This window comes from Prinia subflava, chromosome 22 (genome assembly GCF_021018805.1).
Source record: "Prinia subflava isolate CZ2003 ecotype Zambia chromosome 22, Cam_Psub_1.2, whole genome shotgun sequence".
Taxonomy (NCBI): Eukaryota; Metazoa; Chordata; class Aves; order Passeriformes; family Cisticolidae; genus Prinia; species Prinia subflava.
This window is the reverse complement of record NC_086268.1, coordinates 491,869-509,383: the sequence shown is the minus strand read 5'-3', so window position 1 is coordinate 509,383 and position 17,515 is coordinate 491,869. Positions and strand designations below refer to the sequence as shown.

The 17,515-nt window shown below is 48.7% G+C and overlaps 1 protein-coding gene across 7 annotated transcripts in view; it reads left to right on the top strand.

The window, feature by feature from the left end:
- CADM1 (cell adhesion molecule 1) overlaps positions 1–17,515 on the top strand; it is a 133,092-nt gene that overhangs the window by 80,825 nt on the left and 34,752 nt on the right. For all 7 annotated transcript variants that reach the window (XM_063417657.1, XM_063417655.1, XM_063417653.1 and 4 more), the window contains exons 2-5: positions 7,833–7,979; positions 8,860–9,012; positions 11,390–11,527; positions 13,212–13,367. In XM_063417657.1, the coding sequence (XP_063273727.1) occupies positions 7,833–7,979; positions 8,860–9,012; positions 11,390–11,527; positions 13,212–13,367 (594 nt within the window). The remainder of the gene's footprint in view (positions 1–7,832; positions 7,980–8,859; positions 9,013–11,389; positions 11,528–13,211; positions 13,368–17,515) is intronic.

Below are 17,515 nucleotides of genomic sequence, written 5' to 3'. Positions count from 1 at the left end.
CTCCAAAGGCCGGGAATTCATGGAAAGCGAGATCAGCTTTCCTCCCCTGGTGGCAAACCGGGAATTAACTCTGGGCGAAAGAAACTCAGCCTCGTCTATGGAGAGGGGCTGATCCTCGAGCGTTTGGTGTTTGATGGGCTGGTAGCAAACAGGTCACTCCCATGTGCAAGCTCTTGGCCATTGCAGCTGGTAAATGTTTCATCTTCTGCTTTTACACCACACTTTGGGATAACAGCTGGGCAGGTGTTCTGTCAGAGGCCCACAGAGTTGCTCCTGTGTATGACATGGCAAGGACAGTGCTGGGGTTTAAGGCTGGCTGCATTCTGAACCAAAGGGTGGGAACAGGCCAGGATACTCCAAAAAACCACAGCATTCCTGTGTATTCTTTGATGGTCCTTTGCTTTGAGGACATTTTCTACAGGTTTGCACATTTGTTACTAATTTTGTCATTTATTTCTCACTTACTTTAGTGGTAAGCTAAAGATTTCAGACTTAAATATGCAGGCAGTTGAAAGGAGGTCCTTTTTATTGGGAAGAGACCAGGCTGATGTTGATCAGAATTCATTGTGGGTGCTTTATGGAAATACAGATTTCTTGAGTTTAAAAGAGATTATTAAGCCGCACGTTGTGACAGATGCTGCTGACAGTAAAAAATAAAAAGGATGTGAAAAAGTCTGCAAGAAATGGGTTACAGGTATGGATATAAGACATATCTGCTCATTAGAGTAAAATGAAACCCATCATCTGACTTGAAACAGGATTCCTTGTTCCTGGGAACCCTGTCACTCTGACTAATGGGGATTGGTGTTGTGGGGTGAAAACTGAGTGTGTGCCAGAGCAGACCTCAACAGCAATGGCATCGTCCCAGGGGGCTTGGGGGGACAGAGAGTGTCTGGGGCTGTGAGCTGGAATGGTGGGGCCAGGGAGGGGCTCCCTGCTGGAGGACAAGGCTGTGGGATGTTCCCCGTTGTGTCCCTGTCCGTTTGCAGTCCTGACTGACTCCCCCAGGAGAGGGGTCTGTGCTGAGGGCAGGGTGGGCAGAGAGCAGATGGGGAGCTCCCTCCACAGAGCCACGTGCCAGCTCAGGTGTGAGCAGTGCCGTGCTCAGTGCGAGGCAGGTGGCAGCTGCTGGCCACCACAGGGCAAAAACAGAGGTGACAATGATGGTGACAAACCTGCAAACATGTAAATTCTCTCCTCCTGTGCTCAGGTTTTGGCAGGGGCTGCTGCAGCTTTACCCCCGTGGCACAGACAGAAAGGAGTGTGAGGCAGGAGGTGTTGTTCTGGTCAGGGAAATGCACAGAACATGCTCTTTGATAGTGAAAACTGAATATTTCATCTGTGCTTCCTCCTCTTACCTGCAGTGACCTGCTCCTCGTCAGGGTTTAGCTCCCCATGGAGCAAGTCAAGGCAGGGAAAGGAAATTCCACCTGTGTTTGAAACACGGGTTTAATCAAGGTCTCCTTCCTTGGATCTGAGCTGTGGGTGTCCTTGGTAGCGATGTAGCTGGAAGATAAATGCAGATAAGGAATTCTGTATTAGGGCTCCATTAATAATAAACGTGTGTTGATGCTAACTGAGCGTTATTTAAACACACTGAATGGAGGCAGCAGCCTGCTGGGACTGTCTCGTGTTGTCAAACCTTCTCCCTTGCTGATGCTGCTTCCAAGCAGTGCTGGGGCATGGCAGTGGTGGATTGTAGGTGGTGTCCTTGGCAGCTTGGCTGAGTGTCGGGGGAACACGAGGGAAGGGCACCTGACTCTATTTCTGCTGAGGGGCCACTCACAGCTTTGCCCTTTCCTGCCCCTTGTCTTCCTCTCTTCTGTCCCTCAGTGTCCCCTCAGTGTCCCCTCAGAGTCCTCAGCAGCCTCCCCTGCTCAGGTCCTCCCACAGAAGATCTTCTGTGTCCTGGTGCAGCAGGAGCCGCTCACACCGGTGTCCTTGGGGGACGCTTGGATGAACCTCTGACCTTATGGGAGAAGGGCAGTCTTTAGCAAGTGACCTTTACTGCCTAGGCAAAGGACCAGCAACTGCTGGAACCAAAGCAGGAGATCAGCTGCTTCTGTTTCTTAGAAACATGTTAGAAATGTGGAATAAAACCTGAGCTGTGCAGAGCAGCAGCCTTGTGCTGCCATTCCGAACTCCCCTCCCCGGCTCCGCGCCGGTCAGTGGCAGAGCAGATGGATATTGATCCTCAGTGTCCGCCAGAGGTAACCTTTGAAGGGACAGGCGACGTATGGCCAGGGAGTTTGATCTATCAATATCTGGGTAATAGAAAGACAAGGGTGACATCTAATCCCAGCACAGGTGACACATCATAAATCTGCGCAGACGGGGCGATTGGCGGCAACGGGAGGGTGAGGGGAGGGCAAAGGAGCTGCTGCATCTGAAATACGCTCTGGCCACAGCTGCAGAGGTTTTCATGGCAGATAAAAAAAGAATTTTGTTCTTAAGATCCAGAGAAAGATTTTAATTTGGGCATAACACAGGATTTTTGTTCTTGTACCATTTTGGTTTCAGCCGGTGGAAAGAATTCCCTAATGCCATTGCATCACATAGATATTCACTATGTTTAAAGTCAGTGCAGCCTCCAGTGTAATTTCAGAGCTATTGTCATCTTTTATTCTTACTCTTTAAGCCAGAAAAGCCATAAAGGTGGCAGTGGCATTTTTTTTCTCCACAAATTTAATATCTGTGCACAACTCGCTTGAATTTGCCGTATATTTCTCTGAAGTGGCTGTTTCATAGCGTAAACTTGCTCCTCACAATAAGTAATTTTTAGCACCATCTTGCACATTCTCTCCGAGTGTGGGGAGTAATTCAGGGAAGTGTGACTGCGGCGGGTGCGAGCGGGAGAGGAGCGGGCGCTGCCGGAGGTGCCGAAAGTGCTCGCTCGCGAAAATCTGTGCTGAGAGGAGGGGAGGGAGGTCCCTGGGACTGCTGGGGCTGAGCACAGCCTGTGACAAGGGACGAGAGCAGCTCTGTCCCTGCAGACAGTGCCAGGGAGACTCAAGGAAATCAACATTTTGGGAACAGTTCCTGTGAATGCTAATTCCTCCCACCTCTCGTTTTTTCCCTCCTCAATGGGAACGGGGGCTTTGAGCATCACCAGGGGATCCCAAACCTGGCACAGCAGAGTTGTCTGTTGGCAGTGCCCTTCCTCAGAGCAGTTCTCTTAAACTTGGTTGCAGCATAGAGAAAGGATAACACGCATTAAATCTGAAAGTAAAAATCCAAGTACCAGGTGAGTGTTACCACATCAATTTGCTGTAGTCTCTGCCTCAGAGGGAGACATGGAGCTGCCATACCCCATTCCCATCATCACTGGGCAAGCTTTGCTTGTTCAGTTCAGCTGCACCTTGCTGGAAAGTTCCTGTTCCTCTTGATGCCAGGAATTTTCATGGGCAGAACTCCCCGGTGTGGAATTGCAGCTGATAGACCTGCACAGAACGAACTCAAAAGGGAGATCTTTCTAGAATTCTATTTGTTTGCCACCATCACTTTTTCTGAAGAGCTCTTTGCCTGGGAATTGGAGTTGCTGAGTCTGTTACTGGCCATGGAGAAGATGCTGAAGAGGGAATAAGAGCTACTTGAATGCAGGAAAATCTCAGAGAGGCTTGACTCAGGGTCACAGAGCTGGTAATTACATCTTAATAGAAGAGAAAGTTGCTGTTGAAAAAGGTTAGTTGTGAATCTCGGTGGAAAACAACATTTTCCATTGGGGTGAGGGCCACACTCACAGAAGAATTGCTCGGAGGTGCCACACGTGGCTCCAGGCTCTGTGCCTCAGTGGGTTTCCCTTAGGAGCTGTGCATTCCTTCCCTTGGGAGCTCTGCCCTGCCGCAGTGGCCGTGCGTGTGCCCATGTGCTGTGTGGGCAGCCTGGTCTCCAGCTGTTGCCCATGAAAAAATGCTGTGAAATTAACTCCAGCAGCAGCAATTGCCTTTCCATGCCAGCACAATCAGTGTGGATTGTCTGTTCTTTTCCAAAGTTCAAGTGTGACAACTGCAGCTTTTTAAAACAGTCTTGAGAGAGCTGGATGCACAGAGCTCCAGGGACTTCTCCCAGCACTGCCTTGGCAGTTCTCCTCTCCCTCCTAGAAGCAGATCTGCAGAGTAGTTAAGTGGCCTTTGGGGTCCCTCCTTTCTCCTGTATCCGATCCATGACCCAGAGTCTCTGGTTGTGGTTCTCTTCCTGAAAAGCTGATTGTGATATTTGTGTTAAAGGGAAGAGAAGAAGCTCTCAGTGATGGATGACAGAGCAGAGGAGCTGCTCAGCTCAGGGAGGAGAAGGAGCACAAATGAGACAAAGCTTCTGGGGAGGTGGATGCTCAGTGCTTATAAACCCACTTGTCTCTGCTCTAACCACCACGTTCCTTTTAGGTACTTGAAACTGATAGATGAATGTTGACATTCAAATTGTGTTAATTCTGGGGATGGAGCATTGTGTTGCTTTTTTTCCTTGAGCACATGGACAGCTTGTGTATCTGTGTGAGTTGTTTCTTCTAACTCAATCTATTAAGAGGAATTTTGTTTAGGTTTACAGGCTTACATAGTTCAGGTGTAATGAAAACCCCTCTTCCCTGGAAAGCATTTGTGTCGGGATCCTGCAGACTGAGCCAGCAGTGCTGCAGCTCATGCTGGGGCACCTGTAGTTAGAAATTCCATAGAAATTGAAAAACCATGCTCCCCAGCACGTATTTTTAATCTTTCCTCTTCTCTCCCTGACGCTTCCCTCTAGCCTGGTGTCCTACAAGCGGAGAAAGAATTGATTTTAAATGTGACCGCTGCATATGAGCCAAGGTCCCTGGGCTGTGTCCAGCTGGGGGGGACTTGTTTGAAACACAATTTACTCGTCTGTGTCTGTCTGCAGCCCTAAGAGGAGAGACTGCAGTGGTCTAAGGCAGGAAGACAAGTGCAAAAATTAATTGTACATGTTGCAGCCAAAGTGTCCCTCAAGCATTGTGTCCACCCCTCCTCCCCTTCCAGTAAGCATAAAACAAGGAGTCGTTTTTCACCTTGCAAAGGGACATTCAGAACATGAGGCTGGAGAATTGCTTTGGGTAATGAAGGAAGCACACGTTGTATTTTCCCTCCTCCTGGCACTGCAGACACCCATTTTGGTGTTTCCCGTGCTCGTTAACACCGGTGTCAGACAGGAGCTCACCCCAGAGACCCCCCCAGAAAGTGGCTTCCCTTCTGTTCCTGTTCCACTCCCTCTGGAGCAACCCCTTGTACTCCAAGTCAAGATTTTCAAGGCTCCAAGTCCAGTCCTGGAGTCTGTCTGTCCTGGTGTCTGTCCAGCACGACACACACTGGGATGAGGATTTCTCCCTGGTGTTGGAGTCCCAACAGAAGCTTTGGTCTGATATGTGGAGACGGTGCTGTCACAGTCCCTCCACGTGCAGTGGGTGAAAATCTGTCCCATATCATTCTGTTGGGGACTTTCTGTTGGATCTACTTGTGCTGTGCCCCTCCGAAGCACTGCCAGGGATTTAACATTGGTTCTCAACAATCATTTTCCTTTGCTTCTCTTAGCTCCTGAGATTCCCTGTTGAGTCCATTAATTTCATCTCCTCGCCCCAGCCTGTCCTTTTCTGTTCCAAAATATTGTCATGCTCTGTGTGTACTTTAATGCTCCTCAAAATACGTACACACTGAGAGTAAATATTTACTGAGAAACTTCCCGAGGTGCTGACGATGAGGATGGGTCAGAAGAGTTCTTGCTTTGTGGTATGTTTTTATTTAATTTAGAGTTTGTAATTGCTGCTGCTCATGGAAATAGCTTTCCTGTGAGCAGGTAGGTGCCCCAGAATCTGGAGGGGTGCCCGCCTGGGCTGGGGTGAGGCACGTTCAGGTCAGCAGAGCAGACGCTGATCAGAGCCCTTTGATAAAGAACAAAGGCAAAGCCCGGGAGGCTGTGGCTGCTGCGAGCCCTGGAGGGGCTCAGCGTGTCCTCATGTGCTCCCTGCCCCTCATTAACCCGGATAAAAGCCTTGTTCAGAGGGATCTGGTGCCAGCCCAGACCGAGGGCTGGACTCTGCAGCCATCCATCGGCAGGTTTAATGCAGCAGCATCGCGGCGTGAAAAGCTTCAGTGGCTTGAACTTCAAATAATTTATTTCTAAATTACTTCTACTGTAATTCTTATTAATTCAAATAGTCTTCTAAGCTGATGTAAAATTCAGTAAACGCAAGGAACAGTTTAATGAATTGAAAATAGGATTGAGTCTTTTAAAGTAAATGTAAAAAAATATGCTGGCAATAATTGCTTAGATGGAAATCGAATCTTAATAGCTTTGTTAATGATTTGTAGGGAATATTGCGTTTATGAGAACATATCAAGCTGATCCTTGTGCAAGAACCTTGTTTTGAATGGGTTTGATAAAATCATTCCCCAGAAGCAGTTAGTAATGTTTAATATTTTTACTTGAACCACTTTTGAGATGTTTGATTTCATTGATGCCAGGTCCTGGCCGTGGCTGTGCAGGGCACACGTGGCACAGGCAGGGTGGGGCTCTGCTGTCACAGCCTTTGGGGTCTGCACAGTGCTTTGGGATTTGAGAACAAAATCATTTAGGTTGGAAAAGCCCTCTAGGATTATCGAGTCCAGGCATTAATGTGTGCCCCCAAAGTTCAAGAACACCATGTTAAGGGTGCTGATAGCGTGGTGGGGTGGCTGAATGCTCATCTTGTGATCAGAGGGCTTGGAGCAGGACCAGCCTCATCCTGGGCCACAGAATGTGGAGCAGGAGCCAGGCAGGTGTCTGGGACAGGCTCTGCCCCTCCTGAGCAGGGCTGGGGGTCTGTGCTGTTACTATTTGATGATAAATCTTCTTGTTGCTCCTCAAAGTTCATCAGTCTGGAGAATCTGTCTAAAATTTATACAGAGAGGGCAGAAAAATGTGCCCAGACTTCAGCTCGCTGCCCATCAGGCATGGAGAGGAGTCTGATGATTTATCAATCTTTCTCTTTCCAAACAATGCACCTTTTGTCAAACATTTGTTTCCAAGGGATGTCAAATAATAAAGGAAAGCAAGAAAAATGAGGAAGATGGAGGGTGAGAGAAAAACTGGGGTTTCAATATGATCCTCAGATTTCCTGTGTGCAGACTTTATCCTGATCCTGCATTTTTGTGTTTCTCGTGGCTAAGACAGCTGTGGAGCAGCAGAGGGTTCTCTGACCACCCAGCCTGTGGCCAGGTGCCCAGGTATCCTGGCTTCGTTTGGAACATGGCCAGTCAAAGTCTCAGTATTTCTCCCACTTTGATTCCCAGTACTTATGGAAAACTGGAAATGCCAGGCACAGTTCCCACGGCCATTCCCTACATCCTTTGGCGTTGGGGACGAGTGTCTCAGCGTGGGGGGATGCAGTATTTTGGCTCATTAGGAGGAGAGTTTTCGGGGTGATGACCTGTAAATGATTACAAGGCTCTCTCGGCAGAATTGCATGGGGTCCTTTTTTTTCCCCCTGCCTCTGGACATTAATAGCACCTGCTGATTACACAGAGTGAGTAACAACTGATTCCCTGAAGTCTGCCTGCTCCAGTCAAAGGATAAGTGCTTCTTACAGCCAGTTGTTCTTTCAAGGTAGTTTGAGGTGTCTGTTGGGAGAGGAAGGGAAATTTGGGTGTTTCTGTGTGGGGCAGCAGTCCTTCTTCCTCTAATCCCATCACAGAGCTCCTTTCCCTCTGCTCCTCTACCAGCTGTGGGGCTCCCTGAGTCAGTGGCTCGCTGGCTGATGTTCCTCCATTGGTGGCAGTGGAGCTTTTCCTTCCCAAATGAAGCCCCTGCTGCCGTTTCTGACCTTGAGCCCACCTTTGCTCTTCCTGCAGGTGATGGTCAGAACCTGGTGACGGAGGACGTGACAGTGGTGGAGGGGGACGTGGCCACCATCAGCTGCCGTGTCAAGAACAGCGACGACTCGGTGATCCAGCTCCTGAACCCCAACAGGCAGACCATCTACTTCAGAGACTTCAGGCGTAAGTTCTTGGTTCCTCCTGTGCCTCACTTGTGCTCAGGACACAGCATTTGCTGAGATCTCTCCTGTTTGTGCAGTGCTGGGCACTTACAGTTCAGCTGGTTCTGTGGAGGTAGGTGAGACAGACAATCATAATCTTCTCCTTAATGGAAAACTTCACAGCCCCCTCTAAAAGTCAGAGCATCTTTGCAATGGGAATTGATTGTTGTAATTCAGGGTGAATTGCAATCGAGTGCCAAATATTTAGCTGACACAAACAAATTGAGCAGGGCGACAGCACAGTGTTCTCAGGGGTAATCTCTTCAAAACCAGGAAATTTCAGGACAATCTCTGCTGCTTTGTACCCAAACTGAAATCTGTCATCACTTGCATGTCCGGGGATGTGTCTGTCCTGTGGTGACAGTGCTGTGGTGGCTGCAGTGAGACGCTTTAAATGGTCTGTGTTAGTGTCACTGTGGGGACACAGCTGTACCCTCTGCCCAGGAAACAACAGGGCAGGAAACAAACTTTAAATTCTGCATTTTCCAATTCCCTCCTCATTCAGGCTGTCCTGGAGTGCTACACTCAGTGATGGGGCTGTGCAGACACCATAAGCATTTTGCCTACACATCCCTAAGCCACCCAGTAATAAAACCACATCCAAAGATTTGGTACAGTGCCTGGTGATTTGCTCAGGTTGATTATTTAAAATAATATGAGAAGCAAAAGAGTTTATAGGTGCAGCTTCAAGGCAGGAAGCAGGCTGGAAGCTGATCGGGAGCCCAGGGGTGCTCGATGTGCTGCTGTCTGTGGGGTCTTTGGGGGTCTTTGGGGCTGTGGTGTGGCGGGAAGGGGACGTTGCCTCTCTCCACGCAGTCACCCAGGCTGTGCTTGCCCCACAGCGCTGAAGGACAGCAGGTTCCAGCTGGTGAACTTTTCCAACAGCGAGCTGCGGGTGTCCCTGACGAACGTGTCCATCTCTGATGAAGGGAGGTACTTCTGCCAGCTCTACACCGACCCCCCCCAGGAGATCTACACCACCATCACGGTGCTCGGTACGGGCCGGGGCGGCGCTCGGGGGCACTGGGGTCCCTGGGTGCACAGGGGCACTGGGGTGGGGCTCTGGGACAGCTCCACCACCTGCAGAGGGATCTGAGGCCAGGGTTTGACCCCTGGGTGCTGGTGGCCGGGCACGTGTGGCTGCAGGAGGGATGTGCTGCAGCCACAGCAGCTCCTCCGTTCGAGCCGTTCCTGCCCATCAGCAGCAGCTTTTAAAGCTCTGTTAATGGCAGAACCTGAATCAGGGAGGGTGACTTAATGTAAGATTCCACTTGCTGATTAGTTTAAATCTTCCTCCTTTTGCTTAATGAGATTTGGGTCTTAGGTTTTTATACGTTGGTAAGCAATGTTTATAAGCAGTTTTACTCCAGCTATTGCAGTTATCAACACCTTCAAAGTTTCCATGCACTTCTTAGCACTCACAGGCACAGGAAGCTCTTCCAGCTCCTGCCTCTAATTGTGCACAGGCAAAAACAGTTCTTTGGATTTAATTTCACTGCTGGCAATGCTGAGAAGTGTTTGAAATGAAAATATTTATTTCATTCACCTGTAAGCCAGCACCACATATCTTTCATGTGGGAGACATAAAGCAGGTTTTTGTTAGTTTTTTTTTAAAGCCTGAATCATGCTTTAGAACTGAGGGAAAAGTCTGTTTTCTTGCCTTGTACTTCAGTTGTTTTTGAGAAGCCTTTGTGGCGTGGCCAGTGCGTGTGCTGCCTTTCCCCCACATCCATAACAGAGGTGGTTTCTTGTCACCTTCATTGTGTACTCAGGTCAAAGCTCAGCTCAGGAAGCAGGCAAGGGTGAGGGAGATTTATTAGTAGAAGATGAAGGAGGGGTCTTAGTACTTGCATGGAGAGATTGGGCACTCTGACGCCAGGATTGGCTTGTTTTGCCTGTTTTCTATTATTGGCTCCCTAATTAGGGGAACTAACGAGCCAGGGCAGAGGAGTGGTACTCCGTATTGGCGTTGTCTAGTCCTCCCAGGAACTTGTTCCTCACCAGAACTCTCGTGGCCATCACCCAGCCTGTGATAGATGTGAAGTTGTGTCAGAGACTGATTTTGCTGGGCTGCTCCTCGTGCTGCCAGCTGGGGAGAGCAGAGGGAGGTGCTGAGGTGCCCCCTTTGCAGCCGGCGTTTGCTTCAGCACTTCCATGTCTTCTGTGACACAATATGTAGATTTATTCATGCTTAATTGGAACATGTGAAAGTCTCAAATATGTAGCCCATTCTGTTCTTTTTAGAGAGGAGCCACAAGTGACTAATTAGTCCATTTGATCATCTGGATGGTATTTATACATATTTGTTCTTCATTAGCTTGAAGACCTGTGAGTCACATCTGAACTATGCAGTTGCTTAATCACATTGATCAGAGCAAAGTTGAGTTTCCTTTGCAAGTTCTGGGAATTTCTGAAGCCGTGACTCTGCCATAAAACTCTCGATGTTCACTTTTTCCTGGGTTTTGCGTTGCTGCTGATGCTTTCGTGGGAAAGGGATTCCCTTGCTCCTGTGTCTTAATTTTTAAGCTCATTTGTCCCATTTCAGGCCTGTGCTGCAGTGGTTGTTACCCCTGAAGTTACAGCCTGTTTCTCAATATTACTGGATGATTTTTCACTGGGTACAATCTTCCAGCTTTGTGTTTTGGGAGACTCCTGATCTAGGGAAGATCCTCGTGTGCCTCGGCAGAGCAGCAGATCTCCCCCCAAAGGATGGGGCAGTGTGGCTGGGTGCAGAGCCGGCTCCCTCCTCTCTTTGGGATGGTTTTGGGGTGGTTTGTGGGGTGTGATGGGAGGCAGGGCTGTTCCCAAGGGATGGTGTTCCACTCCAGGCTTGTGCTCAGTGGCTTTTCGAGCGTCTTAAATGAGGTTGATGTTTGCTGGCCTGCTTCCATGCTCACGGCTGAGCCTTGGAGCTGAACAGCAGGAGAGAAAAATTGCCGTGGAGGTTAGAGACTTGGTAAGTAATGCAGTGCCAAGTGTCAGCTTTTGTGTTTCCTCTCCTTGTCAGGGAAGTCAGGAAATGTGCATGGAGTCAAGCTGGATTTTTAAATAGCAGCACACACCCGGGTAGCGCAGGAGGCTGCGGCTCTCCCTGGAACCGTGCCTGCTTGGGAGAGGGAACAGAAAGTTACAACCCTGATAAGTAATAATTTGTGACTCTGCGGTGATTATTAGGTGAAGAGTGAAAGTGCTCACTCCAATTACTGCAAAACCACCTATCAAAGGGTTTGATTGATTGAAAGATCAAACAAATCCTGGTGGCTTGTTTCCTTCAGTAGATTTTACAGGTTTTCCTCCAGGTTTGGTCTTGTGCTAGTGATCAAAAGATGTTTTTTTCACCTGGTGTGTTTTGTGTTGCATTTCCCATTCCAGTCCCACCACGCAATTTGGTAATTGATATCGAGAAGGAGACGGCAGTGGAGGGAGAGGAGATCGAGCTGAACTGCACCGCCATGGCCAGCAGACCAGCCACCACCATCAGATGGTTCAAGGGCAACAAGGAGCTCACCGGTACATGTGTCCTCTCAGCCCCCTGCTTTGCTCAGGGAGCTGAAGTGATTTATGGAACTCTGGGTGTTTGTTCTCTGCTGCCAGTTTAAGGGGGGAAAAAAAAGAAAAAAACATACAGCGAGCTTCTTTGAGGGCCAGCTGAGGAACAAAGGACTGTGTGGGCAGACAGATTATTCCCTAATGCAGGGGGCTGGACTCCATTTGGTGCTCTGCCTACCTGCCAGCCTCGAGTGCTGGGTTCTGGAGTCCTGCTGTAACTGCAGGTGACCTTGAGGAGCCCAGAGCTGTGCACTGAATTCATTTCTGCATGGCTTGTGTAGCTCCCTGCCCTGTTTTAGGTACGAGGGGGATCGTCTGCGCTTTGGGCTGTAAAGATTTGCAATTCACCTTCACGTCTAGCTCCCTTGTTTGTAGAGCGTTCTCCCTGTGTTCAGTTGAATATTCATCCAAGATGGGTTTCTCCGACTCCCTGAAGTCTGGTGGCTCCCAGTACTTGCACATTCAAGTCACTGACTCTGATTGCATGTGACACGCTGTTAGTTTAAGTCTGCATGTAGATGTGAGCTTGGTTGACAACACCTTTGTGCTTTACCCAGTCTGAGACACTGACGGACTCTCTGCAGAAGTCCAGACTCATTACTTCAAACCCACCCCCCTGCAAGGACAGGATAAAATCCTCTCTTTAAGCCCAACACTTCAGAGCATTTGAGCAGGCCACATGCTGGGAGGATGCTGATACAGGTGGGATGCAGAGCTGCTGCCTGGTGAAGTGGTGCCCTGCTGGGTCCCAGCACAGGGAGTTAACGATGCCGTTCTGGTTCCCCTCCCCGTACCAGGGGAAACAGGACAAAGTGTGTGTCCCTTTCTGCCTGACCTGTCCAGCTTCTTGACAGAGTTTTCTTGTGTTAGCAGTCGAATCCCAGCTTTGACTTCTCTGGGAAGAATGCTGAGCTTCATGTAACAGCACCTCACCCCGCTCAATCTTTAGATTTTTTTTTAATGGAGCAGAGACTGAAACACTTGGCTGTGAGTTTGTGAATGACAGGAAGTGTGGCTTTGCCCATGGGAAAGCTTTTCCTCCAAATATCAAGGGGTGTCTGTGCATGTCACCTGTTTCACTCTCATATATTATACAGCAATATTTGGTGTCTGGAACAGCTCTGCTACAGAAGTTACTCTTAGCATTTTGCTTGTGATTTCTTAAATAAAAAGGCACAGATCAGAGTGGAGCTGCGCTGTCAGCAGGTGCTTGCTGAGTTCCTGGAAGAATCCTTTTTCTCCTGTCTTGTCTTGTCTCATTTTGTCTTGTCTTCCTGCTCGTTTCCGTCACAGCCTCCCTCAGGCAGCCGGTCTGGAGCTGGGCTCCCCCCAAACAGAGCACTGCCGAGTGCTCCCTCCTAGCCATACTGCTTTTAATTAATTTAATCTGTTAAATCACTTTTGTAGCTAATTGTTGATTCAGGAGTGGGAGGGGATTTGGAGCTCATGGATTTAAGAGCTTGGGGATCTGTGGATGGCATTAATTTATTGCGGTACCACTGCGTGGACTTTGCCTGGCCGGAGCCTGGCAGAGAGGAGGACAGGACGGGTGTCCAGAGGGAACAGGGACAGGAGGGAGGTGGTGGCCTGGCTGCAGGGGTGCCCCAGCCTGTCCTCACTGCCCTCTCTCTGTTCCCTGCCCCAGGCAAGTCAGAGGTGGAGCGGTGGTCCGACATGTACACGGTGACCAGCCAGCTCCTGCTGAAGGTGGGGCGGGAGGACGATGGCGTCCCTGTCATCTGCCTGGTGGATCACCCTGCGGTCAAGGACTTGCAGACACAGCGTTACCTGGAAGTTATGTGTGAGTAGCAGAACCTTTAATTCTCTTAATATATAAAACTGTGTGCTTGGGAGTTCAGGAACCATTCCCTACATGTTAAAATTCCAGCGTCAATGAGGATGATACCCTGTGACACACAAATCATAATCACAGTGTAAGGTAACACTTCATGGGTCAAGCCACGACTTTCCCAGCCCTCTGGGATACCATAAATACTTACCTTTGTTCTCTGATGAAGTGACTCTCTGTACATAGAATTTGCATCAAAGGTTTCTGGCCAGGATTTTTTATTATCAGAACAGATTCAATCTGAGTATTTTTCTTCTAGCAACCTACTTATCTCTGAAAAGTGCTTCTCTACTCCCCCTTCAAAGCAACTGGCCACCATGGCAAGTTTACTGGCAAAAACTGGGTATTCTGCAAGAGAAAGCCAGTGTTGTGCACTGTGAACATACAGCACTGACTGGCTTTGTACCTCAGAGTGTGGAGTTCTGTGGAGTCTGTAGCAGCAGCACTGACTGAAGCCAGCCTATTTCCTGTACTGCTCCTGACATGTTGGTTGTTAATAATGCATCTCACTTCCCTTAGGAGCTGCTCCACTGTACATGACAGCAGCAAGCAGGTACCTGGAAATATCTGTGGTCCCAAATGCACCTGGTGGAAATTCTGGAGCTGTGTACAAGCATCCCTGTGTTCTGAAACATCTCCCAAAAGCAAAGTGGGATGGTCCCTACAGCGAGGCCTTGTGCTTGGAAAACCAGGCCCAGAGACAATTCAAAGTCCTTGTTTTTGTAGGGCCCCTTCAACTACATCACACTGAAAGGAGGAGAGGAAGTTTTGTATTAATTTATTTCATCTGCCTCATTATGTAGTTTCATTATGAACATCTTGGTTACAATTCTCATATCTCTGAAACTAGCGGGAAGTAATGTTCCTGTAATGAGGAAAACAGGAATGATCAGATACTGCCTAAATTGACAGATACGAGATTTCTTGTGACTGTGCTAATGTGTAATTCATTTATGCAAACTTAATGTCCATTAACATTTCTTGTAGAGCTCCATTAGCTTTAATAATACATTAGCACCTTTGTGAGGCTTGATCAAATACTTAACGGGGAAGAGCAAAAAATGCCAGCTACCCTGTTGTGTGAGGGGATTGGAACTCGCTGGGTTGAAAGGGCATTGGACAACCTTGAGGCTTCCTTTCAGAAGTCTCTCTGGAATCCTGGTGATTTGATGGAATAGGAGAGAGCCACTGTTAAAGGGAAAAAAGCTGACATTTTTTCTCTTCTTCCTTAAATAAATCCATTCTCCTTGGCCACTTTGGTTGCAGCCGTAAGGGTTGCCCAGGTGATGAGGGCAAAGCACCCCTAAATCACAGTTCTTTGTTCAGCTTCTGCACAGGTTTCTGCCCTTATTGTTGATTTTTGCATCTCCTTGGGCTGTTCCAGAGCTGTTTGTGGGAATGAGGCGTGGAGCCTCCTCGGGAGGGAATGGGGATGAGCAGGAGAATGGAGTTCAGACTGATTTGGTTCTGTTCTGAATTAAACTCTGAGCTTGTTAAAAGCAATTATGTTCCTTTGTGGGGTCTTGACCCCGTTAGCCCAGTCTGTTCCTTGAGTGGGCAGCAGCAGATGGCCAGAGAGGAGCCCCGGCTCAGGAACTTGTCCTGCGCTGTGACCTTGTGGCTCCAGGACTCGATGGGCTGGAGCAGAGCCAGACACCTGCATTTCACGCCTGCTGCAGGGCTTTAGCTTAAAGAAAAGGCAGTTTCAGAGCAGACTCTTACCCTTGAGCTTCTCCTGTCTGACGATGATGATTTGTTGGGAGAGTGTGGGCAGGAGGAAGAGCCTCTTGTCCTTGCACACAGGCAGTTCCATCAGTGCTCCCGTGGAGCTGGGCCCTGGGGGGACCTGGGCCCTCCTCCCCTGTTGATTTTAGATGTGGAATGTGCAGCAGAGGCTGCTTCTCCAGCGCCATCCATGCCTGCCACTGTCCATGGCCTGTCCTTGCAGGCTCCCAGGTCTCTGCTGCAGTGACACTCAGAATTCCCTGCTCATCCCGTGAGGATGTAGCTGCTTTCCCTGCAGCAGGTCAGGAAACACCTGGGCTGCATGTTCCACTCTCTGCTCTGACATCCTCTCCCCACAAATCCTGCCCGCTCCCCTCGTGGGCACAGCGGATCCTCCCCTTCAGAACATCAGCAGGGCACAAGAAAATGTTTTTCTCAGCAGATGTCATATTTCTCTGCACTTAATGTATCCAACTGGAGCATGAAATGTGTTGGGGAAGGACAGGAGGATGATGGATGGAGCCTGTTTGGATAATGAGGTATTTTTTATCTGACTAAATTTCAGAATAGGGAGATATTTTTTCTGAGATGCAGTTCAAAAGTTGTGGGGTTTGTCTTACAAGGGGAAAGCAGAGAACAGCAATGCTGGGTGTTAACTTGCCCTGCCCAAGGATTAAGCCATTTGTTGCATATCTACCCTGGCACAGCGTGGCCGTGGGGAAGTTTGAGGTGAATGCTTTCACGTGGCCGGAGGGTGTGTTACTGCAAAGAAATCTCTGCAAACAAACAGTGTAAGTGTGAAACCCTCCCCTAGCACTCCTCAAAAGCAAAGCAGGGTTGGACCAAGAGTGCTGTGCACTCTCAGTGGCCACAGCACTCCCGTGCCTGAGGAGCATCCTCAGCCCTGCACCGAGGCCGTGGCACTGCAGTGGAAACGTCCCCGGGTCTGCTGCTCCTGCTGTGCTTCAGATCCGGCAGTGAGCGATGGGAGAGCAGGGCGTTGGGTGTAATTTTAGAAAGGAAATGAAGCAACAAAATGCATTAAAATATCATTAAGGAACTGAATGGAACCAGATATTCTGGGAGACGTGCGAGTTGAGCCCTTGTGGTGCGTTTGCTGCTCTCATTACGTGATACTGGAAGTGAGCGTCAGAGCCTGGGTTTTGGCCTTTTCTCTGGGCTGGGTTTTTGTCCTTTTCTGAAGTTATAATTAACTGTGCATTCATTTTTGTAATATCTACACGTGTACCTTCAAAGCCTGCCCCAGTGGAGTCTTGTTGCAGCCTCTGCTGTTGCGATAGGAGAACTTCTTGTGCCCAATTATGTTTAAAATCGGCCACATACGTTTGCTGCCGCATCTCCTGTAATCCTTACATTTCCGTCCAGTACAAATATTAATTGCATAGTTTGCAGTGAAGTTATTAACATCAATGTAATTTATCATCTGGAGATCGCTAAAAGCGAATAAATGAGTTGTTTTGTTCAGCAAGGTGTTGACCCCTTCAGAAACTTTGATTTAAAGCTATTTTTCTTCTTTTAGTGAATATGAAAAGCACCACAATCAGCCGAGTGTTCAGTTATTTGATTTTCTGGGGCATTAGCCACTCTTGTTTGTGACATTTCCCAGTTGGGTGCTCGTTTGTGAGCTCATTAATAAGATTTTCTCGGAGGAATGTTGTTGGGAGCACGGAGCGTGTGGGGCGGCCAGGGCTCTGCCATTTGCAGGCATTAAGCAGCAGAGTGTGCTTAAATATTAAAAGAGAAGTGTTTATCCCCAAAATGCCTGTCGGGCTCTGGCATTCCTTTTCCCACAACAAGCAAAATGATTAAATTGCTTTTGTTAGGGGTGAATTTTGCAGAGTCGTGTTGGGGGTTGACAGGCTCTTCCAGACAAGCTGTGATCTGCCAGTCCTGCTCATTCCTTATTTTAGACACGAGATCTATTTATTGAATAGATTTCTGTATTTTGGCTGAAAATCAGCAGTGCAGCCTCTTGTCCTTGTCAGAGGTGAGGAGCAGGCAGGGGATTGCCAGGCTGGGCTGGCTCTGACGCAGAGTGCATTCCTGATGAGCGGCCCCACTGGATTTTGGATAAAGGTGGCTGTTGTTTACACCTGAGCATCAGTGTTAACTTTGCTGACTTCTTTTAATATTGAAAAACACATTTTTCCTGCTCTGAGTGAGATCAGAGACTCCCACAAGTCAGTTTTTTGAGCAGCTCTCTTGGCCACAGAAGAGAGCAGGGATGAGGAGCTGGATGAAGCAGTGCCCACCTGAAGGGAGATCTCAGAGGCTTTATCTCAGAAATGCTGAGGCTGGATTTACCTACAGCGGGCAGGAGCACAGCTTGGCCTGTGGATCCCGCTCCCAGGGAT